General features: G+C 46.6%; 3 protein-coding genes across 5 annotated transcripts; 1 reads left to right on the forward strand and 2 right to left on the reverse strand.

Moving 5' to 3' along the window:
* Window positions 1-7,315: 7,315 nt before the first annotated feature.
* On the reverse strand, window positions 7,316-7,862 carry LOC133905953 (plant-specific TFIIB-related protein 1-like). Its single transcript, XM_062347773.1, has 2 exons — window positions 7,584-7,862; window positions 7,316-7,471 (listed from the first exon to the last, which is right to left on the reverse strand). Exons 1-2 carry the CDS (start codon window positions 7,860-7,862, stop codon window positions 7,316-7,318), a joined length of 435 nt encoding a protein of 144 aa, XP_062203757.1.
* Window positions 7,863-9,039: 1,177 nt separating this feature from the next.
* Window positions 9,040-13,961, forward strand: LOC133906220 (adenine DNA glycosylase). The gene is made up of 7 exons (XM_062348047.1): window positions 9,040-9,512; window positions 9,653-9,712; window positions 10,429-10,545; window positions 10,639-10,736; window positions 12,842-13,392; window positions 13,471-13,574; window positions 13,658-13,961. Exons 1-7 carry the CDS (start codon window positions 9,117-9,119, stop codon window positions 13,754-13,756), a joined length of 1,425 nt encoding a protein of 474 aa, XP_062204031.1. The 5' UTR covers window positions 9,040-9,116; the 3' UTR covers window positions 13,757-13,961.
* A 199-nt stretch (window positions 13,962-14,160) lies between these two features.
* On the reverse strand, window positions 14,161-19,514 carry LOC133906221 (2-dehydro-3-deoxyphosphooctonate aldolase). Of its 3 annotated transcripts, none has more exons than XM_062348049.1 (14): window positions 19,393-19,514; window positions 19,190-19,245; window positions 18,611-18,708; window positions 18,435-18,531; window positions 17,899-17,964; window positions 17,261-17,320; window positions 17,064-17,138; window positions 16,867-16,951; window positions 16,218-16,276; window positions 15,264-15,308; window positions 14,684-14,782; window positions 14,543-14,590; window positions 14,414-14,461; window positions 14,161-14,334 (listed from the first exon to the last, which is right to left on the reverse strand). In XM_062348049.1, the coding sequence occupies exons 2-14, from the start codon at window positions 19,226-19,228 to the stop codon at window positions 14,278-14,280; spliced, it is 876 nt and encodes a 291-aa protein (XP_062204033.1). In that variant the 5' UTR covers window positions 19,229-19,245; window positions 19,393-19,514; the 3' UTR covers window positions 14,161-14,277. The 3 variants fall into 3 exon arrangements, with proteins under 3 accessions (XP_062204033.1, XP_062204034.1, XP_062204032.1); XM_062348050.1 differs by having other exon boundaries at window positions 19,370-19,474; XM_062348048.1 differs by having other exon boundaries at window positions 19,328-19,398.
* Between the last annotated feature and the right edge of the window lie 7,910 nt (window positions 19,515-27,424).

A 27,424-nucleotide genomic window follows, 5' to 3' on the forward strand; every position in this document is an offset into this window, starting at 1 on the left:
CAGGGTTGGGTTTTGTTTAGATGCAAAATAGCTCCAGCTTCTTCCTTGTAAACGTGTGTGTCGGCTAGACGACCTGTTTTACTCGATTCAAAACCACAACTTCGTGTGTATCGGTTTCATCCTTGGCAAGGTCTGTGCACTGTTTGCTTGTCAACTTGTTCTTGCTTGTTCTTCGATTTGCTAGTAGGTTCAAGGTTGTTCTTGGCATAGCAAGAACAGCAACAAATCGAAGTCGTTGTAACTATCACTAAGGCGCAGCACCCCTGTTGGTCATTGTAGTCGGGCAGCACAATGTCGAATCCACCCCAAATTGAGTTATCCCCTCTCACCAAAAGGTCAGGACCAGCCCCTGCCTTATCACTCATGATAGTAGATTCTCTAATAGATGTAAGTTTCATCTCCCACACTGACATTTCTAAAGCTCCTAGTAACTGACGTGCATTCTCAGCATCAGTATATGTAATATTAACAGCATGCAAATTACTAATAATTTTATTAAACTGAGCAAAGAAATCATCTAGTGACTCACTAGGCTTCATCTCAAAATGCATGTAATCTTTCTTAAATAAATCTTGGCATACCTCTTTAATAGTATTTGAACCTTCATGATAATCACAGAGTGCTTGTCATACCTCATACGCCGATTTGAGATGTATTACTCAATCGAAGTCGCTCCTTCTCAAGCCTTGGATGATCAGGTTCCTTGCCTTGCTGTTCACCTCGACATGAGATATGTTCTGTGCTGTCACTTCATTATTCCCAGGGACAACATATGGCTTGTAGACCATTTTCTAGATTGCAAAGCCCTATGCTTGAATATAGGCCTCCATCTTCGCCTTCCGGAACTGAAAATCAACTCCATCGAAAACACAAGGTTTTGTGGAATACCTATCTGAAGCCATGTTTCTAATTACCGATTAAGATCAATTGAAAAGGATTAAGGCTCTGATACAAATTGTAGGATCGAATATGCACAATATACCCAATCAGAGAGGGGTGAATGATTGCGGAAACCTAATTAAAAGATTAACTCACCTAAATCAAAACTCAATTAAACTCGGTATTTCACTCGAAAAAGAATACACAAGCTCTAGTAAAAACAATGTAGAGAAAGATCTGCTACTCGGATTGCTCTCAAATTTGGTCAGAAGAAACTAGATTCAAGTACAAAACTAAACCAACAAGTATCGAGTAAATCAGATATGTGGATCAAAAGTTATTCCTAGTAGAAGAAGATTATGTCAACCAGTATCGAGTAGATCAAAACTTAGTCAAGTTGACAAAAAGCTACTCGAGAACAAACCAAATCCACTCAAAATTTTCTCAGATCAAACACTAGATATTCTAGCAAGGTTTTGGATGGATTAAACCAATATTAAACTTACAAAACTTGAGTAAATTCCGAAACTCATCAACTTATGAAACTTGATTTTCATTGCATAAATGAGTTTACAAGATGCCTCTCCAAAGCATCCAACAAGGATTTCCATGAAATCCCAAAACAACTATCTCTCGAGTTTCTCTATCTCTCTGCTGCGTTCTGCGTGTTGTTGCCCAATACAATAGACCTCTCTATTTATAGGGTAGCCACACACACAAATGTGCCCGAATCGAACTACAACTCCATGTCATATTCAATCTAGTCTCAATCCTCCTCTAATCACAAGAGGACAAACAACTTACGCTAATTAATCTAATCTGCCAACTACTCTTACATAATCTTGCATGCATATCTCCCATGCACACATGTATATATGTAACCAACTCAAAGTCCGTCTCCAACACTAACTCTTGTCTCAGGTCCAGCCAGCACACGACTCCCTCGTGCCTGCTCCGACTTGAAGATGAATTAGCCTTCACCTCCTCTCACGATCAGGTCGCCTCCTGCGTCCATTGCGAAGCGTTGTCTTCATATGCATTGTTTTCTTCACTCGAACGTCCCGCATGACATCACGATCACCACGACCTCAGTTCCTCCTAAACCTAGTCGTCGAACCTCAATTCCTCCCTGAACTTAGTTCGTCGATCCGTCATCGACCACGTCCGCCTTCGAGCGACACCTGCACATGAATCAAATAACATCGAGTACGAGCACAAGTCTTTCCTGACTTGACTCAATATCAGTTCATGCAACACTACGCAAACTCCAAGCAAAACCAACATGCTAACATAAGCATACCCAACTAATAATAACGTATCAAACCAACTATGCTATCCAAGCATATCTTAGCAACTCATGAACATCAACCAAATGTCATTATGCTAAATCACTTTGCTCTGCTAATTTCATCAATTAAACCAATTTTTTATCACATGATCTCACATAAAGTTAATTAGACTTTCTTAAGTAAATAAATAGAAAGTAACAAATAAGAGTGCAACATGTGACATGATAGAGGAAAGTGTTGAAAACATAAAAACATATGTTAATATGGCCCCATACAGACATACCACACCTCATAACGTACTAGAAAAATGACAAACACAACTTAACATTGTCCCGTACAACGTAATATATTACAACACAATTGATAATAATAGTCGCATGACAAGAATTGCAAACTACAATGTTCCATACATGAATAGTCCTCACACCACAAATTACAACATAAAGCAAACTCAATGAGTTGATGAAGCCGGTGATCGACAAGCACGAGGACATCTCCCATCTGCATCTAAGTCTAAAGGACCTACTTTAGCGGTTGTCGAAGGGTGAACTCCTCAAGCGGGGATCCGGAGGGACCCCCTTTGAGATTCGGTCAGGGGGATGATTCTGAATCCGTTTTGCGGGTGAAATAAATGGGTGTAAATGAGACACAGGTGGAATGGAATGATCGGATGCAGGAGGTAGTAAATGCTCAGAGGATTTTTAGACAGGTTCGGGCAGCACTGAGCGTAACACCCTACTCCTGTGTGTATGCTATAAATACTCAAAGAATGTCTTTCTGAGTGTTTGCTGGGTTACAAGAATATTTGTCTAGTCTAGAGCTTCGTGCTCCTTGTTCTTCGGTGATCTATGCTTCTGGCCTCGTTGTTGTCCAACTTGTCTGTGCTTCTCTTTACTCAGCAAGGTGGTGCTCGATCACCTCCCTAGGGATCCCGGGCGTATCGGACGGCTACCATGCAAACACATCGACATTAGCCCGGAGGAAGGGGACGAGCGCGCTTTCCTATTTGCCGCCCAGGTCACCGTCGATTCGGACGACCTGGGAGGCGTCTTCGCCCACCACGACCTCCTTCGTAGGAACAGAGGCGTCGGCAGTGAGTCGGGGTTTGGATGAAGAGGGTTCCAGGCCCCCTGGACGACCTTCGACCTCATCTCGAGCTGAGACCAAGGCCGAGTATAACTGCTCGGCGCAAGAGATGGCGTTGCTGGTCTCGGCGGACACGGAGATGGGGCCCGCTGGGCCCGGCATCTTAATCGTGAGGTACGCATAGTGCATGACCACCATGAACTGGGCGAGCGTCGGGCGCCCGAGGATGGCATTGTAGGGGAGGGGGAGCTCCACGACGTCAAAGATGACGTTCTCCATCCGGAAGTTGTCCCGGCTCCCGAATGTCACGGGCAACTCGACCTGTCCAAGGGGCAGGGAGTGCCCGGGTGTCACCCCGTAAAACGGGAGCGACGGCTTTAGGCGCTTGAAGGGAACCTGCAGCTTCTCGAAAGCCTCCTTGGAGAGGAGGTTAAGGCCTGCGCCCCCATCGATCAGCACTCTGCTGACCTTTACATTGCAGATGGTGAGGGACACTACCAGGGGTAGTCGCCCCACGCCTGCAGTACTGGCGGGGTGGTCGGCCAAGCTGAATGTGATCGGGGCGTCCGACCACTTCAGGGGCCTTACGGCCTCTTCGCTCGGGGTCGCCGAGCACACCTCGCGCCGCATGGTCTTCCCACTGCGGCGGGAGGAGAGCGTGTACGCACCTCCGTCGATGAAGGCAACGGTGTGCTCAGGCTCCTGGAAGCCGAGCTCTGGGTCGTTGGGGGCGGCTCCATCGTCGCCACCCCGGCGGGGCTCCTCACGGTCCCTTTGGTGCTACTCGATGAGGCCCTTGACCATGCGGCACTCTGTGAGGTCATGCCACCTGGTCTGGTGAATCGGGCACCACTTCCCCGGCTCGAGCCCCGCAGGAGCGGGGGCCCTTGCTGGAACGGGAGCCCTCGCGGGAGTTGGAGCCCTAAGAGGGGCTCGGGCCAGAGCCCTGTCGGGCGCAGGTCGTCTGTCGACGGCCGCTCGGCGTGCTTACCGGTGGTCGGGCTCCTGGGCCAGCCCACGGGCGGGGCCCTGGGCTGGCTCGACGGGGACAGCCTCGCGCCTCCTTCTCTTTTTCTTTTCCCGCCTGTCGGAGAGGGAAGGACCTGGTTGATCGGCAGCGGGGTGCTTAGGGCGCGGAACGTGCCATGCCCGAGCTTCCGCCACCTTGGCGCACTTGTCAGCCAGCGCAAAAAGTTCCGCGGTGGTTTCGACCTCGTGCGTGCCTAGCTTCTTGAGCATCCGCTCGTCGCGAACGCCCTATCGGAATGCGACAATGACAGCGTGGGGGGCTATCCGCGGGATGGTGTTGCGAACTTGGCTGAAGCGCTGGATAAAGCGCCGTAGCGTCTCCCCCTCCTACTGCTTGATGGCGTGGAGGTCGCACTCCAGGCTGGGGCGCGTGAATGTGCCCTGAAAATTAGCCACGAACTGGTGGCAAAGATCATCCCAGGAGCTGATAGACCCTGGGGGTAAGTTCATAAGCCAAGAGCTGGTAGAGCCCCTCAAGGCAACATGAAAGTAGTTAGCTATCACCTTTTCGCTGTCACGAGCCGCCTGGACAGCGGTGGTGTATATCTGGTGGAACTCGAAGGGGTCGATGGACCCGTCGTACTTCTCCGACAGCTCGGGGCGGAACTTGGTGGGCCATTTGACCCGGCGAAGCTCACTAGTGAAGGCACGGCAACTGGTGCCGTACCCTACGGCGCGGGCAGTGCCCTTGGGCGGTGAACGCCGGCGAGCTGGGGAGCCCCGGCGATCATAGGCTAACAAAGAGGAGGCCTGGTCCTTGGCTTCAGCTTCCTGCCGGGTCTCTCGCTGGCGTTCGAGGGTGACGCGCGCATCTTCGACGCCTCTCCGCTCGTTGAGGTGCGAGCGGAGGTCCTGGGCTCCAATAGTGGCCAGGGGGGCAGCGCTCCACCTGGAGGCCCCCCGGCCAGCGCGACCGCCACCTGATAATGGGCCGATCCTAGCGGCGCCGCGCTGGGAGGTGGCATGGGAACTTTCGGCCAGCACCTGGCGGTGGACCGTGCCGACTAGGGCGGCTACTTCCTGGAGCCAGCGGCCCTCCGGGGTTTCCCCCGCCGCCTGGACTGGCGGGTGCCTGAGGAGAGCGTGCGCCGCAAGCAGCGCACTCCCGGGACTGGCCTCGCCGAAGGCGAGCCTACGCCAGAGCGGCGCACGGCGCTGTCCAGACACGGACCTGAGGGCAAGAGTTTCGGCCACCTGCCGGGGGTTGGATGGTGCACCGGTGACGGCAGCGGCGGCCCTGCTGGGCCCAGCGCCCTGATCCCTTTGAGAGGAACGCCGTGCGTGCAGATCGTGGCTGCTGCTGGGACGCAGCAGCGACTGGGGCCTCCTGAGCGAGGGGCTCCATTTCCCCACTGGAGTTAGAGCCGGAGTGCTGGAGGCGATGACCACCGGCCATTTTTTCTGCAGAAGAAAACAAACAAATTCAGGGATGCTTACCCCCTACCTGGCGCGCCAGCTGTCGGAGGGTTAACTCCTGTCGCAGGGATCCTAAGGGACCCCTTTTTAGAGATTCGGCCGGGGGGATGATCCTGAATATGTTCGCCGGAGAAATAAATGGGTATAAATGCGATGGCTGGTTGGGTGGAACGATCTAGTGCAAAACGGAGTAAATGCACTGGTGTTTAGACAGGTTCGGGCCGCACGAAGGCGTAACACCCTACTTCTGTATGGATACTATAAATGCCCTGAGAATATCCCTCAAGGATGTTGCTGGTTACAAGAATGTTTATCTATTGGCTTTGGGTGCTCTCGATCTTCTCTCTTCGCTACTTACTTCCTCTGGGATTTTCGATTTTCCAACCTTTTAGAGATTGTCTAACTTGTCGAGCTTACTCAGAGATTTCAAAGCTTTTGCCTGTTCTAATCTTCTTAGCTTTTTTTTCTGTCCGCTGCTGCCGACTGCTTTAAATACCCGCCGGCAGCAGCATGCCCTGAACGGGAGGGCACGAGTTCTAAGGTACCATAAATGGAAAGGACATCATCATAGCCTCTGTGCGAAGTGACGGGGGGTGGAAAATGCGCCCCACGCCCGGTCATCCGTCACCATAAATGCACTGGCAATGGGCGCCGTGGAGAGGGCCCACCGGGCAGCCGCAGAGCGGCCCGACGTGCCCGCCATGTCTTGTTCTCCTGCCACAGCAGCTCGACAGACGGAACGCCTCGGCCCTCACGACGTTATCCCGAGACGGGCCGGATGGCACGGGATGGGACCCATGCATTTAATGACCCCACGCCCTTCTGCCAGAATGTGGCAGGAACTGACACCGAGCGTGGCGGGAGCAGTTGGAGGTGACAGGCCACACGCGCTCTTAAATGCGGCTTCGGGCCTTTGACTGGCTGACACCTCATCAGTGGGTCCCTGCCGGGCCACTGTCAGGGGGCTTTCTGAGTCGTCAGGGAACCGAGTGCTCGGGGGTCATTGTTCACCTACCCGAGCACTCTCTCCCGAGAATTCCCTTCCTTGGTCCTCGGGGAACCGAGTGCTCGGGGGCTACTGTTCACCTCCCCGAGCACTCTCTCCCGGGCACGCTTGTACGGATCCTCGGGGGACCGAGTGCTCAGGGGCCGCTACACGCAGCCCCGAGCACTCTCTCCCGGAACTTCCTTCAGTGGGTCCTTGGGGTATTTGGGTGCCCAGTGGGCCACCGCTCACGGCCCTGGGCACATTTCTCCCAGTACTTAGCTTTCTTGGTCGTCGGGCGACTCGGGTGCAGATCATCGGGGAACTTGGGTATTCGGGGACCATTGACTGTGGCCCCGAGCGCCCTCTCCCGGGACTTAATCTTTTTGCCTCGTGGAGGAGACCCGTGGAATGGCACCACGTGGCGGAATGCTGGCCCGGCCTCGGGATTCGGGGACCCCCGGTTCCTGATTCACCGACAAATATGCTTTAGATTTCCTAACTAAGTAGTCCCAGATCCTAATTTCTTGGAGAAACGCATGCTTATGCTGCTATGCTTATCCATCTCTGCACTCAAGCATTAAGACAAACACATGGTGTGCATGTCACAAACCTGCAGCATCCTAGGCTCTTACGCCTCACGGATGGCCTGCACGAGCATGGCGATCATGAGCGCCTCAACACTTTGGTTCCTGAGGCATGTCGTGGACGAGCAGTCCTTGAAGAGATCGAAGGCGTGGTCGGCTATGTCCTGGTCTAGCCTGAGTTTGAAGGCGATGTCGATGATCTGGAGGTAGGCACGGAGGCTGTCGACGGAGACTATGGGCCTGGCACCCTAGCGGGGTCTGGGGTGCAGGATGTGGCAGTGGCGAACGGGTGAGTAACGCGTAAGAACCCGCCCTTGGGGAGTCGATGGCAAGGAAGCGCTCGAGCGCGGCGAGGAGACCGGAGAAGGCGGAGGCGGAGCGAGTGAGAACAGGGTGGCACTCGAGGGAGAAGGCCGAGAAGACGAAAACGAAACACGTGGGGAGGAAGGGGTCTTCATCGTTGTGGATATCGCAGGATGGGGATGGCTCGATGGCGGTGAGGTCGAGGGTGACGAGAGGGAGCGGGTGGAGGGAGGGGAGGGAGGGGGGGAGAAGAGATGCGTTTGGAGATGACGCTCGAGGACGGTGCATGTGGGTTATAAGTGAAGTCCTGAGCCAACTAATGAAACAATGGTTTGAGCCATACAAAATTGAGGGGAGTATTGGAATTTTTTTCCACGACTGGGGCGCAGCTCTAGTTGCCTAGGCCAATCCGCCCCTGGTTGTATAGTTTGTGTTCGTCAATAGGGAGATGTGTTTCTAGCACCATAGATCCTTGTTGCCATGAGTCGCTACCAAATTGATATGGTACCCAACTTGTCATCAGCTATTCATCCTGTATAATGTGAATGCTAATGAGGAATGCACTCACACTATTTATTCAGAAACCAGAAGCAATAAGTTCTTCCTTTCTTGCAATCGAAGTACCTAGTTTTGGCAAGACTTCATGACGCACACATGGGAAATACACTTCTCATTCCTAAAGTCCAGCCACATGCACCTCTATGTTAACATCAAGATCATGCCGAAGCTACATAAATTTGCATATTTTTAGTAATGATTATTTAAAATTAGTTTTCAAGTAATGATTTTGAAGGAGATCGCTGCTTTCTAACATTCACTTATGTCAAGACTCAAGACTAGAGGGTCGTTGTTTGATAATGTGATTGGCTACTAATAATGTGCACACTTTGGATCAACTCTAAACACGTCATTCCGAATGTACCACAATAACGTTAAAAGTTGCTATGTATTGTGTGCAAAATTGTGGTTCACGAAACACTAAAAACCCTCACAGGAGTGCAACCCCGTTAATCTAAACCATATATTATGGTGATGTAGTAATAAATCCACCCATATACAAAACTCATTTATCCGCTTGCTCATCTATCTCTTGTCTTCCTCCACTCGTCTCCAATAATGCTCTCACTGTCGAATCCACCGTCGTGCTAATCCTGCTTTGTCGAGTCGTCTCTGCTCACCCTCGCCCTAATACCACGCACCATCTGTCATTCGCCGCCTAGGATTGGCGACGTCCCCACCATCTCACCACTGCACCCTCACACCCACCTCCTTTGCCAAACCGATGTCCCTCCCGAGACCTCTTCTAGGTCCGCGAGAAAGGAGCCCCCAACCTCCAAATCAACCTCTCCCCTAACCCTATCGATGTTCTTTGCCATCTAATACATGTCGTTTTCAAACGCCTAAAGATTAGGAAACGTGGATAAATAATCCGCTCAAAACAAAAGCCACTGCCCACGAGAACCACACAAACCCTTCATCTGCTTGGTCTCACACTCTCTCCACAGTGGCGGCAAAACAAAAGACCTAAAATTTCAAAATCCCATGGCCAAGAACCCCACGGCGGCGGACAACCGCCGCGGCCGCCGTCCCACCACGAAAACGAAACCCCAACCCCGCCGGGCCGAGCCGCCGCCGGCGGAGGCAGCGGTCTCCTCCCCCTCCGTGGACATCGAGGACCTGGCGCCCACCATGCCCGCCCCAGGCGCCGCGGCCGCCGCTCCGGCGGTACTGCGCGCGCAGTTGCTGCGGTGGTACGACGCGCACCGTCGCGACCTGCCGTGGCGGAGCGCCAGCGGTGAGCAGGAGGAGAGGGCGTACGCGGTGTGGGTGTCGGAGGTGATGCTGCAGCAGACGCGGGTGCCCGTCGTCGTCGGCTACTACGGCCGGTGGATGGCGCGCTGGCCCACCGTGCGGAGCCTCGCCGCCGCCACGCAGGAGGTGAATCATAGAGCGAGTCGGCGAGAGAGAGATAAAAACCATCTTTTTTTGGGGAAAGATTCAATCCCCGAATTTCGTGGGGGGTAAATGGTAATGGAGTTCTTGATTCGTGGGTGTGGTTCGATGGTTGTTTGCCGCAGGAGGTGAATGAGCTGTGGGCCGGGCTTGGTTACTACCGGAGGGCTCGCTTTCTGCTCGAGGTGAGTTTGTCCTCTGCTCTGAATGGATTGATTGATGCGGAGGGGACTGGGGAGTATGCGTTAAAAGATTGACGCTAGCTTGGCAACCTTTACCGTGCACGTTCCATGTTCGATGTTTTGCCTTAGAGAGCCTGGAACATTGATTCAGAGTTCCTTTTTCCATCAAATGAGGGAAATGGAATCTGAGTAATAGTTCATGATATGCTTTGCATTGCAAGTAATTACACAATATAAGTTATCAACTCAGCTGCTGGCCTGAGATTTTTGTCAATTTAAGAGGAGTTTGGTCTTTTGTGCGACCATTCCTCTTCTTTTTTTTAGGTCACAACTTTAGCTTTAGTAGTTTTTTGTTCCATCGGAAGATTGACACTAGCTTGGCAACCTTTACCTGGCCGTACCCTGTTTGATGTTTTGCCTGAGAGAGCCTGGAACATTGATTCAGATTTTCTTTTTTACTTCACGATGTGCTTTGCATTGCAACCAATTGCGCAATGTCAGGTCGTTAACTCATCTGCTGCCATGATATTTGGGTATTTTGGGACGAAATGGACCTTATCTTTGTCATGACTATGGAAAAACTAACCATTTATCTTTCTTTCAGCTTATATTGATTAAATTTGATTGTAGTAATTTGTGGTCCTTTAGAAGTAGTGAACTAAGGATGATAGATTTCCTTGTTCTATGCTTTATGGATGTTCTGTTTGATGGGGAAGTAGGGAGCGAAGCAAATCATTGAAAAAGGGGAGTTCCCTCGCACAGCATCAGCGCTCCGTGAGGTTCGGGGCATTGGGGATTACACGGCTGGAGCCATTGCTTCCATAGCCTTCAATGAGGTTGTGCATCGTTTCGCAGCTCTTCAAATGAGTATGTGTGCTCCTTTCCGAGTTCCGACTGAAATGATTTGGTGACTTCTACTGTCACTATAGGTTGTCCCAGTTGTGGATGGAAATGTCGTTCGAGTTATAAGCCGGCTTTATGCTATTGCTGACAACCCAAAAGAATCCCCAACTGTGAAGAGGTTCTGGTAAGCAGCACTGTCCTTGTTGACAGCTTATTGAGTATTAATTTATCATAGTTGTTTGTTTCTTAATTAGTTGTGACAGTATAGGATTTCTGCAGTAGAATAACGCCATGTATTGTAGTTTGTCCTCGTATCCTTTTTTTGCACATTGAACAACCTATCTTCAGTAGAAATGAACATGTTCATTTTATCAATTTAATTATTTGCAAAAAGATATTAATTTGATTTCAACTTACAATTCCAGTTTCTAGTCTCGGATCGGCTCCGACCCGGCCTGATCCAGCGTAGCCCCACGCCGATCTACCAGCTCTCAATCCTAATTTGGTGACTTCCCGGCCGGATTCACCCGCCACCGGCCGCTCCCGTCCCGATTTGGTGTTGACCAGCTCATCTGCCACTCTGCCTGGCTGGATCCTCCCTCCGCCTGGCCGGATCCACTCTCCGCCTGGCCGATCCACCTCCTCCTGACGGCTACCGTTGCCGTTCAAACACCAGCCGCCATTCGTACCACCGGTGACGGCTTCCCCGTGCGCTACCCTCGTGCTGCTGGCCCGACGCGTCCTCCCCGTCGCGTTTGCCTGTCCCGATTTAGTCGGGTCCGGCTCTCTGCTACTGACCGCGCTGCCGGGGGTCCGTCGCGGATGGCGCGCCTTCTTCCTCGGATCCCTCCATCTATGGCGCACAAAGTCGGATGAGCCGCTTTGCTACTCCACTGGGCCAATGTTGTCCCAGCCTGGTCCGAAACACGCCCGCGCTCCACACTACAGTGCACAAGGCCGACCGCACAAGGCTCTATGTCGCCTGCTTGCTCCTTCGTCGATGCGTGACGACGTCCCTGCCTAGCCGAGTGTGTACAAGATGCTGGAGTGGTTCGGGTTCCCCAGGAGCATCCTACCGTTGGGCATGCTAGCTTCTCTCCTTGGCACCGCCTTGTTGCTGCTCCTCCTGAGTCCCGTCACCACCTGGATCTGGTCTCCAAGGAGCTGATCCATGTTGGTGTTGGTTGTGCTCTGGTTGGTCCACATTTGGCCTTGCAAATGTACTGTTGGGTCATTTTCCAATGGGCTGCTTAATATGTTTGGTGGACATTGGGTTGTCATTCTCATGTTGCATATTGCTAGCTTTTGCTAGTTGTCTTGTCGTTGCTGTTGTCATAGTTGTTGGGTGGTGTTGTTGTTGTGTTAGGCTATAATCTAATACTACGAGTTTTTTTGTTTGGTGCTCTTGTGTCTAGTTTTACCCTCTTTTTTTTCCTACTGTTGTCTGCCAGTGCGGTAGTCTCGTATCAGAGTCTTTGCAATTCCGCTGCGTCCATCCAAGTTTTAGTCACTCTTTGAGTTCGTCTATGCCATGCGAGTTCACATATTCCTTCGTCAATTAGTTGATTTCTTTTCCGTTGTTATTGATACAACTTAGCTTTCTAGATCTTTTCGTAGCTTTAGTAACGACTTTGTTTGTTGTCTTGCTACTCACCATCTTGGTTTAGGGCATTCTTGTATCATCTGGGGGTATGTTTGGTTTTTTTGCCCATCCTTGCCCACTAAAGGTTAGGCAAGACAAACTTTGCTAGAAGAGGAGAGCCAATTTAGCTCTCTCTCAAAAGAAAGGAAATCCTTACCCACCTTGTCCAATTCAAACCAAGCAAAGGAATCAAATATGCTTGCTTGTCCTCTAGCCTTGCTAGGCAAGGGTGGGCAAAGGAACCAAGCATACCATTGGTCTTTCCGTAGCATTAATGACAACTTACGTCTGTTGTCTTGCTACTCATCGTCGCTTTATTTCGATTCTTGACTAAGGACGTTCTTTGTTGTCATCATCACAACTCTTCTCATGTGCTTCGTTTTGCACTTCTTTGGCTTGATTCGACAAGATTACAAAACTCCACTCTACGACGGCTTTGAAGAGACAGTTTTTGAATGTATTAGTCTAAATTTATTACTTAGTGTCACCTCTTTCAAATGTAACGCTATTGCAAACGCCTTTCATTTAGAGGGGGGGGGGGGTGTTAGGAATACAAGTTGCTATTCCTAACCGTTTTCCTGTGTATCTAATTTTCAATGGTAGAGTTTTACACCGAGCTGAAAACTTGTGCATTTGTTTCATCACAGGGAGCTTGCCGGTCAACTGGTTGATCCTTTGAGGCCAGGAGACTTCAACCAAGCAATGATGGAATTAGGAGCAACATTGTGCAGCAAGGCAAAGCCTGGTTGCTCCGAGTGCCCTGTCTCTAGCCATTGCCAAGCATTTGCACTTTCCAGAGAAAATTCGTCAGTCCAAGTTACAGACTTCCCCCGAGTGGTTCCAAAGGCCAAACCACGGAGCGAATTCGCCGCTGTTTGTGTCGTTCAGATTGCACTAGGCTTGGAGCAAGAGGTGGCAGATGCAAATGGCAAGGATGATCTCTTTCTGCTGATCAAGAGACCAGAAGAAGGCCTGCTTGCAGGGCTCTGGGAGTTCCCTCTAGTCCTTGTGGATGAAGGGAAGACTGATTTGCTGAACAGGAGGAAAGAGATGAACAAGTACTTGAAGCAGTTGCTTAGCATTGATGCAGGACGGAAATCCGATGTAATCCTCCGCGAGGATGTTGGTGAGCATGTTCACATTTTCTCCCACATTCGCCTGACAATGTATGTCGAGCTGATGATTCTCAAGCTCAAAGGTGAGTCCATTGGTTCTCCTTACTAGCAGGACTCTGTTCCTTTTGTTACTTTCTCATTTCGGTACTCATAATTTGTAGATGATGTGGATCGACTATGCAAAATGGGACATGATAGGACAAAATTTAAACTTGTCGATGAGAATTCAATTGAATCCATGGGATTGACATCTGGGATTCGAAAGGTAATTGCAACTCGAGTATTTTTTTTATTTATTGTCAATCGCACAGAATTTGATAAGACTGCAATATGTGTGCTTCACTGCAGGTGTACAATATGGTCAAGGCTTTCAAGGAGAAAAGGCTCTCTGTATATGAGAAAGGTCAAGTACCCACGAGGAAAAGGAGTCGACGGCTAAAGCAGTAACCTAAGCGATTAGAGACTGCTAATGCCGTAAAATAGGCAACTTGTGAAGTTACGATATCTATTTTGTTGCATGTATCTGGAGTGCTGGACTCCAGAAACTGCTGCATTGTTGCAAGCTTGCTGGATGGAAGAAAGCTGGCACTTTTTGTACAAATTTCCTGCTGTTACTGCCATAAGCTGATCCAATGCAGTCTATTTATGTTTTGATTTGTTCCAATTAGAACCCTCTTCAAGTTTACTTCAACATCACAGTCGTGGAGAGAGAGAGAGAGAGCTGGTTGGTAATCAGCCAGCAATTGTTTTATTTTGGAAAGATGTCCAAAAGCAAGGTACAACTGACGAAACAACACAAATCAACCAGAGAGATTTCCACTCAGTAGTTCAGTAATAATTATTACAGCAGCTATGCTTATTCTTGAAAAATTTAACAATATGGCATGCAAAGAGTAATCCATGCTTAAGTGATTACACTGGTGAAACCAATGGACAGTGGGACCGTGCTTTCTATCGACCAAACAAGATCATTCCTGGAACGGAGTTAGATCGATCTTGAATTGCTTCTTTCCCTTGGTAACTCGCTTCATACGAAAGGAAAAAAAATGAAAGATAAGTTTACATAGATATTTGGCTTAATATACTAAAGGATGTTGAACTTACAGAAATCGCAATCAATTCCTCCAATAGCTCCTCCAAATTGCGCAATGGCTAAAAAAAGAAAGAGTGCAACACATCATGAATGCTGCAACATATAGGGGGAAAAGATTGCATGGATGAACTGGATCATACCCATTGAGTTGGGCCATCGCATGGCGCATTCAAAGGATCATCATGGACCTGTAGGATTATGCAACAAATAAATCTTAGTTACGATAATTTCATTCATTGTTGAACATATCCTTCTCATTTTACTTGTCTTTTATGTTTTACCTCCATGAAAATACCATCAACACCAACAGCAACAGAAGTCCTTGCGATGCATGGTATTAGTTCTCGTAAGCCCCCGCTTGCAACACCTCCACCATCAAGCTTACAAAATAGAACAAAACATGCCCAGATTTAACCAAAACAAACATCCCCAAAACAACAATGATATGCACTATGAGCTAGCTCCGAAGTTGTATAATTAAGTAATACATGTTTTTGATAGTAGGTAAACGTTCAACAGAATAGTGAACATATTAAAAATCCAAACACCTGCATTTTGGATAACATTACAGATTTTAGTGATTATGGTTATTATCTATAGATATGAAAGAAGCTGGAACAGCATGGTGTTCTAAAAGTTACAATAGAGTTGCTTGCAAATTTTACATCACAGAGGAACGGGAAGAATAAGTGTGGTCAATAAGACAACTATTACAAATGTCAGTGTAGACTATTGGGACTTGTAAAAACATAAAAAAGTTTCCCTTCATGCTGATTTCCTTCACTAATCAACATTGGACTCACTTAGCACCAAAAATCAGTACCTAACCCAGGTTGCCTAAACCAACAGAGGTAAATGTACCTTTCTTCCAGCTGGTTGTTGTAGAGCATGTGTTACATCAGCTACCTGAAATAAATACTTCTTCATCAATGGTCTACAATCTATACCATACTTGACGCTAGCTACCACATAGTGGAACATTGAAAGGTATAATAAAATGAAAATGAAAACCATGAAAATGACAAATGAGTTTGATTTAAAAACACAAAAAAGAGTGCTTGAAACCAACTTAAATGACAAATCTTCATAATGGTATGAGGGCAATTTCCCCTATTTTCAACCACCATCCTAGGCCATTGGATCAACGTCCAACTAGTTATGGGTTGAGGTGTTTCATCTTTCGTGTTAATCCAAGGGCCTAGGATGGTGATTGAAAAATAAGTTGGTTTAAGCACTTGAAAAATAGTCATACCCAACAAAAATTACTTCCCAAAGCATCAGATAGAAATGCAATCATTTTGTAGTGAAATGTAGAAAAGGCTCAATCTAAAATCATTTTTATCCTGGATTGGTTGATATGCTGTTGAGTGCTAACATTCCTTGTACATGTGCTTGTTTTGATAGGAGATCCAGGTTTATCTGAACCAATTGAATTCTAAAGTTAACAAGAAACAACAGTCATTTGTGTCGTCCCTATGCAACATAAATTAATTATTGGCAACAGAAAAGCTGGACCACCTCCTTCATGTCAAAGCAAGTGAACCAAATCAGGAGGAAAGAGAAGGCTGAATGCTAAAGTAATTAAACTGACACTAAATAGCCATCGTCCTCACTATAATGACCAAGTTGCATCTACGCAAAATCTAATCTTATGCTGATTTTTTCTCAAATATTGATCCATAACGAATACCAGACCTGCTGAATGCCAGAAATATCAATAAGCTAGATGGAAGTGCTCAACTAGAAACAAGATGGATGGATCTACACTGAAGGTGGATTATGCAGTTACGGAGAACAGTAGGTGCCAATACTTACAACTGGGCAATTAGTTTCCCTCAGCCACTCAAGGTTCCTTGGGTCAACGATTAGATCATCTGCATGTTAATTGCAAAAAATATCAGTCTTCATGTAGCAACGGAGAAACACCTATTAATAGTCAGATAGTAATAAAATTAAGTTGCAATAAGAGACAGTTGGTATGCTGCTGCCAAACTTCTAGTTGCTTCTCCTTCGGAAATTGGAACCTAAAGGAGAGATACAGCTTGATCTTCAACCACAAGTGATTGATTAGTTACTCTGTTGCATAGCAGGTGATCTGCGGGAAACCCTATTCTAACTCTCAGTGACTTCAATTGGTGAATTAAGAAATGATGATTTAATGGCTAGGAATTAGGAAACCCACAGATGCATCAAACATTTCAAGAAACATTCATCCCTTGGATGCTACTTGGTTCATCTTCTTCCATCTAGCTGCTACTTGGCAACCACCAGTTCATGCCTTCATGGTCATGCTACAAGCCTACAACATGTTTGAGTGTCGAGAAGAGTAATATATCATAGTATGTGTAATATGTTTCCTTAATGGTCCGACATCATAGAACTATATCTATGATTGTTTCATTTCTCTTTTCTTGTCGGAGTGAGCAATGAACAGATAAAAGAGAGAGTCAAAAGATGCCTTAACTGTAGCCAAACATGGTACCACGTTCACAGACCATCACATTTGGATTTCCAGCAAGTCTTATTTTCTCTGCAGAGTTGACCATAACCTGGGTATGTACAGGTTCACTTTGACAAACATATGCATGAAAAAAAGTAGCTCAAGGAAATCTGGTAAAATAGTTTGCTTCAACAGTACGACCAGCTAGTAATGCAACTTACGGAAGGCGCACAGAATTGTCCTTTCTTGATATTGATAATTTTTCCGGTCTTAGCAGCAGCCACTAGAAGATCAGTCTGTTATCATAGGAATATGTTTGCATTAGGCATGCAGAACATGATATGAATACACAGAATCATGCTTAAGTATATGAATGTACTATAGTTTGCCATAAAAAATCCGTTTGATCAAGTTGTACCTGGCGACAGAGGAAAGCCGGAATTTGTATAATGTCAGCAACTCTTCCAACAGCTTCACACTGATATAGTGAATTAGTTAGGAACCATCTGTCCCTTCAGAACAAATGATATGTAGTAGGAGATTATGAATTCAAAAGGGACAATGCAGGAAGAGTGCAAAAACACATGTAGCAATAAGATAGGTTGTTTGGTTAGAGTAAAGAGTGGCTAATCATGATAACAAGCTCCACATTTGTTTACAAAAGTAACAGCTCGCATCTCAGAATGCAAGAATGAAAAGCAAGTCTGTATATAAATATGTATCCAGGTTCAGAAATTAGGCCGGACTATTCAATACATTAACTTGTGTAAAGGTGCTTCTCAAAAAGAAACGTGGGCGAAATCTTAAGTTATGTATTTCTGGAAACAAAACATGACTATTAGTACTTAGCATCAAACAACAGATTTTCCGTGTTTTGAGAAAACATCATTTGGCAGATTTCTGATGAACATGAAATGGAAAAAGAAGTCCAGATATGTCTTACTCAAATGCAAGATACTCATAGCACAAAGGAAACATAATTCATAGACCATGCTACGATCTGCTGCAGAATTAGCCAAATAGGGCAGTAACACAGCATAATTTGTGAATGGATACCTGGTGGCTTTCGTGCACATCAGTGACCACGGGAAGGTCATATGTTGCTTTCACCTTTTCAAGGATCTGACCAAAAAGAAAAAACAGTGCCACAATATAACATCAAACACACTACTGCACATAAAAAATTTAGGTCTGAACAAATAGGTGCATACACATCACACAGACATAGACATAACTCCTGACAGAACAAAGGCTAGTGAACTACCACTGGCTCTGAAACAGACCCGACATATGACTAACTGTTACTATTTTTCCAGAAATCTCAGCCTAGGCCAAAATAACAATATACCACTAGGTATTTCACCAGGTAATGCTAACTGTTTAGCCCTTATCATACATCCGGATAATCACTAATACCCAAAGTACCCCAAATGCAATTATCATCTATTATTACAGAAAAGTAAACTAGTGTCACATAAGAGAAAATATGACTGGACATGAATTTGCAAATATTGACTGCATGTGCATTGTATGGAGCATAAATGCTATCTAAACTAGGAACTGTCTCATTTGAAAGATAGAAGTTGCCACACCTTCAGGCCTTCTTCCAGACCAGGACCACGGAAAGATTTTGATGATGTACGATTTGCTTTATCAAAGCTAGACTTGAACACAAGTGGAATCCCAAGCCTGTCATGGAGAACAGTCAGCAGAAGCGCAGGTTAAAATTATCCTTAAAATAAACAAAATTACAACGAAAGGTGTCCACTTGGTTGTGATGCCCTTAATGTGTTTGGCCATTTTCAGGACATGCTCCTCCGATTCAATCACATTGGGCCCGGCTAGCAAAAAGAATGGTTGAGCAGCCTGTGGCAAGAATCAGATGGTTCAATTCTTACATAGAAATAACATGGATCCTTTAGCATGTTTGCACTAGTAATGAGTATCACTGATATGATCGGAAAACCAAGAAAAAAACACAGGGTGTAAAATATGATCACACGAGTAGTAGTCACTATTATTCCTATGATAGCAAACGAAGAAAATAACACGGGAACAACTGCACAAGGCCACTCCCAAGGTCAATATTCTCTACACCATCCAGACTAATATTTTTACCAGAATACACTGCATACTATCAGCTTCAATACTACTAATCTTAACCACAATGAGGATCCAATAATCCACACAAAAATCCGTGCTACCAATGCTACGAGCGTTCCTACCACATCCCCGCCGGGAAACAAAAGGGCAAAAATTCCGAACCTCCCACAGCACGCAGGGTGATCGACGAAATGCCGCATCCAGGACGACGATGAGAATTACAAAAGACATTCGCAATGCGAACCTTGAGGCTGTCGAACAGCGCCACGGGCGGAGCTTCCATCCTCCCCTTCCTTCTCACTGCAGAGGTAGAAAGCTAAGATCAAGGCCCCCTTCCAGTCCGAGAACCCAAGAAGAACACGAGAAAGAAATGCTGCAGAACCACGGGCCAAAAAGATAAATTTCCCCGCGGCAAAGAACTGACGGAGAGGGAGCGAGAACCCGAACCGTAGAGAGGGTAGATCGAATCGAGATCGAGACGCGCAGGCGGAGCGAATGGAGCCGGAGCAGGGGAGGACGACAGCGACGGGGGAGGAAAGAAACAACAAACCTCGCTCGTGGGGTTTCTGTCGGGCAAGTCGGTGGAAGCGATTCACTGCTGGGCGGGCTTCCGGGCCGGGCCAGTTCGGCCCATCTCATTCTCATCGCCATGGGCCTAGGTAATTTTCCATTTTGGGCTTCTGGATCTATTTGTTCTGGTTCATCGTCTCTCGGATACTCAATGCAATGCAACTTCTATCTAGGATCTTCGATGCAAAATTTAGCTTTTTCTAACTATTTAATACATTTTCTTGCACACACTCGTCGATGTACAACTTTCGCTTAAGGTAGATTTAATTTAAACCATAGATAAATTATGAACTCGAACGATAAACTAGCATGATCATATTGTAGAGCATATTCTAGACATGTAATGGGCATTTAAGGTAATGATGCTCCTAGCCACAAATCTAACAAGTAATGTGTCGAATATTTAATTATAGGGTATATATGTATAAGAAGTACATCACATATGGACAGGATACATCGTATACATCCTCAACAACTCCGAATATTGCGGATCCGAAACTGCGGCACCCGGTATACTAGGGGATTTCCAAAACCTGTACTAGGAAGGTCTCGATCGGGTTAACCAACTCGAGTACAACTAGTATCCAGGGTGGATTCGGTTGCCTTACCTCGACCGACAAGATAAAGAACTCCCTATCAACTATGGTTGAATTCAGAGCAACGCTAGGACCTCTATATAACAAGAGGACTTGGACAACAGAGAACCCAACTTGCAAAACCAGCAACTTGACGCAAGCACCAAGACCCTAGCATTGGAGGTACTCAGCGACTTCAGCTCTAAATTAGCTTAGATACGATATGCTCCTTGTAATAGCTTAGAATACATATACATCAACCTCCATATAGGACGTAGGATATTACTCCAATTGAGGACTTAAATCTGTCTACATCATGTGTCTTATTTCGTGCTCGATCCCTTATCTCAAAGCCCATTTCAATTACGAACATATTGTCGTGAACAAATCTTCGACAGTTGGCATGCCAGGTAGGGACATTCTTCTGTTTTTTAAGGATGGATCATGTCTCGAGTTCACATCCGTGTTGGATTTTCCGACACCAGCTTCTATGACCACTTTGAGTTGGCGGCAGTCATATTCAAATCACCTCCAGCTAGCTCTGAGATCACCTTTAGAACTATGGTTTACCGTTGGGACAATCAGGGTGGATTAATCCACATTGGTATTCTTGAGTCCAGCCCATTTGACGCATACCGTGAGGTGGAACACCTCAAGTGGGATCCCAAGGAACCTAGTGATCTTCAGGTCATGGACACCGATAGCAACAGGGGGAGTCAGAGAAGTGGTAATGACGGCTCCATGCCAGATCACCCGAACAGATCGATTCGTGTTTATAGCCGGAGCCGACGACACCCCCAACGAGTAAAACACGGGAGATCCAATGGCAGTGGAGAATAATGGTGCGAAAATCCCTAAAGATCCAGCAGCGGCAACCACCGTCATAGGCGCTGGAGCTGCGGGGGCGGGGGGGAGGGAGGAGGGATGGGTTACCACCGATCGTCGCCCCTGACACAACTCTTCATCGATGGACTACAGGAGGTCATGTGCCTCCTGGTCTTCAACAACAACTTCTGGTGGGCACGCCTCCACCGGCAACACCCTAAAGATCAGGGAACGAACTCCCTCAGGATAGCAATCGCGAAGTGACGTTGGCTCGACCACAGTCAAGCCTCGGTAGTGACGTTTTTAGTACCCCGAAAGCCAATATCCAGGGTGCCCATATGATTCTAAAATCCTTCCCAGAGTTGGATCCAGCGAACCCTTTAACTCCCGTGGTTAATCAACTCAAGACTCTGCTCGATGCGGCTCAGATCCAGACTGCTCGAGTGAATAATCCTAGCTATTCTAGGCACCCCAGCCGGTAAAGCGCCGGTTCGAGGTAAGGATGAATCTCTTTGTGACTTTATCCATAGATTCAGTGACAGGCGCAACACAATCTTGGACATCTCTGACGAGTCAGTCATCATCGCCTTCAAGCGAGGCGTCAAGGACATGGATCTGCTCAGGAAGTTGGCTACCCGGAAGATTCATACGGTCAAAGAGCTCTTTGAGATGGCCGAAAAGTGTGCAAAGTGTGCAGAAGCCTTTGTACACGCCAAGAACCCTCAGTCTGGCGAGGACAAACATGAGTCCTCAAAGAATGAGGGGAAGAAGAACAAACCTGGTGACAAGGGCAATGGTTCAGACACAACCATAGCTGTAGTCGACAGGAGCAAATCACGTAACACCGGGGATAACAAAGGCCTGAGCCAAGACAGAGGGAAGTGGCGTCCCTTCCGTCGGACCAACCAGCACGACTTTGATGAATGCCACATCATCAAGAAGAAGGTAGATGACAAGCTTAAGGCTGATGTTGTGGAATATCATAGTGGGCAAGCCAAGCTGAACGCTAAAGATGACGAGCTCGAATTCCACGGGGCCGATCAGAGCTTGGAGCACATCTTCGGAGGACCCGCTTTGTACGAGTCCAAAAGACAGTACAAGACAGTCAAAAGGGAAGTCAACCTAACCCTGATCGGACCTCCCTGGTACCTCAAGTGGTCAGTAGTCAAGATTATCTTTGACCAAGCTGATCATCCAGCTGTAGTTTCACACCCGGGTCAGTATCCGGTGTGGTTCAGCTGACTATCCTCAACATCAAAGTCTCTCAAACCTTGATCGACGAGGCTAGTTCCCTTAACCTCATATTCGCTGAGACTTTAGACAAGATGAGGATCCAAAGGTCAGAGCTTAAGAAAGGAGCTGAGCCCTTTCACAGCATAACTCAAAACTCATCGACCATGCCCCTCGGCAGATTGAGCTGCTGGTCACGTTTGGCGAGCCTGGCAACTTCCGCACAGAAAAATTAACCTTCGATGTTATGGATTTCGAGATGGCTTACAATGTAATTCTAGGCTACCTAATGCTCGGTAGGTTCATGGCCGTAGTACACTATACATACCAGATGCTCAAGAACCTAGGCCCCAAAAGGGTTATAACCATCAAGGGAGATCAATGTGCAGTGGCCAAATGCGATAAGCAGAGCTTGGACATGGTCGAATACTTTTGTCAAGTGGCAATCACTTTGAAAGTGTGAGGAACCGTCCAAATGGTATTCAAATTAATCATCAACCGGATCATTTTTCATAATCACAACCTCGACGATTAATTAGAATGTCATCCCGGTAGTCCCGGCACGTGTTTTGTGCCCAAGATTGGAACACATGTCTTTCCAACATATACATCACAACAAAGCTTAAGAAAGAGCGAGTAATTAACATTATATTACAAGTCTTTAAACATGCAGCTGTTTCCACAATTTACAACAAAAAGGAAACAACAACTACGCAGTGGAAGAAAACTATACAACAAAAGGGTATGGAGCCACATGCCCTTAGGCTCCATACCAAAACAGTGAGTTCGGAGTAGAGTGTGCTACTCCTACCCACCATCTTGATCGGCAGGCACAAAGTAGCCGAACACTACCTCTTCCTCGGTGACCTGTGAACCTGCATCAACTTAAGGGCAGCACCCTAAGTACGAAGGTACTCGCAAGTCTTACACAATATAGGTATATATATTCCTGACTCCAAGGATCACACATTTATGCTGGTAACAAGACTTAAACATGGTTAAATTAATTAAACGGTAAGCATCCTAGACATAGGTGTGAGCAACTAACTTAACCAACTTATGTGAAACTACCCTGCCATAACCAACAACTGAGCATATGTAAATGTAACAACAAGTATATCAATGTGAACAAGTGCCAACTCGAACCACCAACCACCATACCCAGACCATAATCACATGCCCAACCATCAACCTCATGCCATCATCCACAAACCACAACGAGAACTCTACGACCGGGTGCAAATGAAATAATAGCATGCTCATGACCGAGAGTGCGGCAGTTCAAACTATTTATACACTCTGCAGGGGATACTCCTGGACCCATGCGAGACGAGGACCATTCGTCTTGTGCCACCAGCCAAAGTGCACACAAGGGGTACTCGTGACAACCTTTCCCAACTAGCCCCAACTGTGTGGGGGCATGCATCGCTCGGCGCGGTGATACTAGAACTATTCCCGGAGCAAACTAGTACCGCTTACAAGCCTGCCCGCTCACATTGTTGATGTTCACGCCCAAAAAGCCACAGCTGCGAAGGCATTTGGCTCACCTTACCATTAGGTCGGCATGTGGTGAGTAAGGTAAGTGCTAAAGGTAAACCCCGACGATCGGCATTAGACGATGCAAGCGGTCTATGGTGCTCGGGTTTCCTCTCCTGACCTGTCTCCTGGACTTTCCACCAAGGCAGACGACACCCCTAACACCGCCCACATCTTGTCTCATACTCACAACTCACCAACCATACCATCACCAACAACATGTAATTGTAAACAGTAGTAGATCCTATTCTCGTGAACAACGAGGAACACTGTCATTCAACTTCTATCGAAATACCTAAGCATTGCTAACCATAGCGAAAACCTTTAGACATCGACATCACCTCTAGGCTTCAAGGAACACACATGAACTCATGACCAAGGTAGAAGAATGCAACGGCATAGGTTCTACCCAAGGGTACCCGACACATGCATACATACATAAGCATAGATAACACTTTAGACCTTCAAGTTAACATGGTGCAATATGATAGATGCTTGCCTTGCTGTCCTGGATCAGAAAGATACAGCACGACGGGATCGCCTTCGCCTCCGAAATCGACGGATCGGCGGTCATTATAAGACATACATGTGTGCAATACATAAATATACGAATAAATGTAAATGCATGAAAATATGCGAATTCTAGCAGTGGTAGAGTGCCAAGGCTCAATTACATATGTAAAAGATCGCTAAAGTGTTAAGGTTCCAAAGTTTGAAACCCCAAACAAGCAACCCTAACTCACCCTAGCTTCTGTGTACTGGCGGTCAGATCGACCCCTTGTGGCGGTCAGACCACCCCCACTCAGTAGGTTCTGGCCCTTGGTGGTCAGACCGGCCCCTTGTGATGGTCAGACCGGCCCAATGGGCAGTTGGACCACCACAACTCAGTGGCAAAATGACCCTGGCGGTCAGACCAGCCTGGTGGCGGTCAGACCGCCAGCACGGCAACAGAACTCCTTTTTAAAACTCTAGACTTTTGAGGGGCCATCGACGGAGATTTCAGCGAAAACTTCGAAAACGGTTTGGACAAAAATAACTCTAGGACGTATGTGATGGTTTCACGCGGACGTTTGGACGACATCCGTGGCCCAAATGTGTAGAACCCATAAAGTAGATCTATAACTGGAAAAGTGGGGTTTCACGGTAAAAAACTAGATGCCGACCGATTCGACCGACAAAAATACGGAAAGAGGGTATCGGGATGTTCACCTTGTCGTTGGCGAACTTTCTAGCGGATCACTTCTCCGTCGGAAAGCTCTAAACTCTGGATTCCGGCTTCCGGAAGGTGGGCGTGCCTAGGGGGAAGAAAACGATGAATACCGGCTCGAATCTTTCGACACGTGCTAAGAGAGGCGTTGGAAAGGCTTTGCAGTGGATTCCTAGCGCACACCTCGGAAGTGTGTAAGAGTCATCCGTCGGCCAACGGGTACTCGGCAAAATAGGAAGACATGTCTTGTGGGTAAAGTGTACAACCTCTGCAGAGTGAAAACTGAATATTCAGCCGTGCTCACGGTTATGAGCGGCATGGACCCCTCACATGATTAGTCTGGTGGTTTCTGATGGTTTGGATGGTCTTTGGTTGGTTTAGGTGGATCACAATGGCAGGAACTGTGATTCGATCTTAGGTTTGATAGAGGTGGATGAAACCTCAGATGAGGAGTAAGGCGGTTGGAACCTTGGCTTAAGTTTTAAAAGATCTTTTACATAGTAAATATGTTGCTTTTATAACTGTTTTACTACTAAAATGACATTTATGCGAACAAACACCTGAGTTAAGCCATTTTTGATATTGGCCTCATGTCATACTTTCCCACACTTGTGGAGTATGATATGTACTCACATTTGCTATTTTCAATAATAAATGTTGCTCAGTTGGAGAAGACTACAAAGAGACCAAGCGTTCTAGGTCGTGTTGCCCCTAGTCGATTGCCTGTGGTGTGCCCAGAAGATCCATAGGAGTCCTCTCATGTTCTTCCGCTGCTGAGTAAACTCTGGTATTTATTGCAAGTTGTTTTTTTCGATATAAAACTGTATATCACTTATATGTTACCGCATGTATGATGAAACTGGTCCTGGCATATATGTGGATTGCACCTGGTGATTCTTTTGAAAAATCGGGTGTGACAAATACCTTTTCGAGGATTCGCTCAAGGACTTGGAGGCATTCAGGGATCCCGAATAGATGATCTGAGGACCTCGAGAACTCGGTTGGGAAAGAAGGGACCTGAGTCCTACTCGATGACGCGGTCAGTCAAAATGCTTATCTTTGCTGACCAAGTATTTGACCCATCAAAGCCTCATTTCACGTGCTGGTGGGGGGTTTGACGTTGACTAGTATGTAAATACCATATTCGGATACCCCTTGATTTCTCTGACTTTGTCGGGGCATATCTTTATCTCCAGGAAGAGGATCCTTGGATGAATGGAAACTACCCATATGAGCTCAGGATATCTTGTAAACAGGGAAGCTTATCTCCAAAAATGAAAAGAAAAACTCCAGAGGACTTATGCCCCCTATATATATGGAGCCTGGGGGCTTACGAAGGACAAGATGATCAAGAAATAGAAGCCATTGTACATCTACAGAAGCTTTGCATCCACCAAGTCTCTTGCAGCTAGATCTCCAATGACTACGCACAAAGAAGTTGTCTGATTGGGTTAGATCTATCTAGGCTAGCCACGTCCCCCTTTGTAACAGTCTTAGAGATCCAAGACAAACATGACGTAGAGCTATTATCCTAAGGGAGACCTGAACCTGTATAAAAAAGATCCATGTGTGCTCTTTGATTCATCTACTCAAAGCATACCCTATTTTTCCTACAAGTTTGTAAGATTGTCGGTTCAGTGATCGTTGACACTTGCCAATGTGAATTACAACAACTAAGTGCACTAATAGTATATTGCCATGCTAATATTGTCGAGGTTCATGTATAAACCAATTCACTTGTGAGTAAAATAGTGGTAATATGCAGCTATGTTTCCACTATCTGGACCTCATTTTAGCTAATACTACACTAATGTATAGTAGGCTGAAAATGGGCTTGTTTGCAACAATCTGTAATCTCAGGGGCTTTTCTGCAAAACTTCCATTATATTCACTTCCCCCACTGAGAATGCCTTAGTTGCCTTGTTCTTGCTTGAGAGATCTAGGTTTAGAGGAGAGGTTACATCCACCAAATCCATCCAATTAGAGTGAAATTTGTGGGCGGTTTGGAGCATTTCATAGTGGATTACTTGCTCTCCGTCGCCTGTGGTTTTTTTTCATGTAAGAAGTTTCCACGTAAATCTTGGTTGTTGATTTGATATTACTCTTGTTGTATGTGTTGATTATTCATCATCTTGCTTGCTATTGGTGCCATTTACTTAAGTTCACAGTGTATGCATGGTTGTCATACGAGGCATACATATGTTCTTTGATATGTCGATATTTAGATGATGAGGATTGCTATTATATTCTAGTGAGTTGATGCTTGCAAGTATATTATTCTTGTGAAGTTTGGACATCACCTTGTTTGAAGTATTGTTGCTAAGGGGCTGTTTTGACATATACACATAAGGTGTTCAATGAAGTGCTTGTGAGTAATTAAATGTTAAGGAAAAGCGTGCAATACACTTCAAACACTCCCACTCATGTGCAGTGGACATGTCATGGGCTTACTTTGCAAACTAGAAATGGGCAATCTGTTTAGTTCCATTAAGTACATTGGTGTCGTCTTATAAATCATTTAATGTATTGACAAGTA

This window comes from Phragmites australis, chromosome 23 (genome assembly GCF_958298935.1).
Source record: "Phragmites australis chromosome 23, lpPhrAust1.1, whole genome shotgun sequence".
Taxonomy (NCBI): Eukaryota; Viridiplantae; Streptophyta; class Magnoliopsida; order Poales; family Poaceae; genus Phragmites; species Phragmites australis.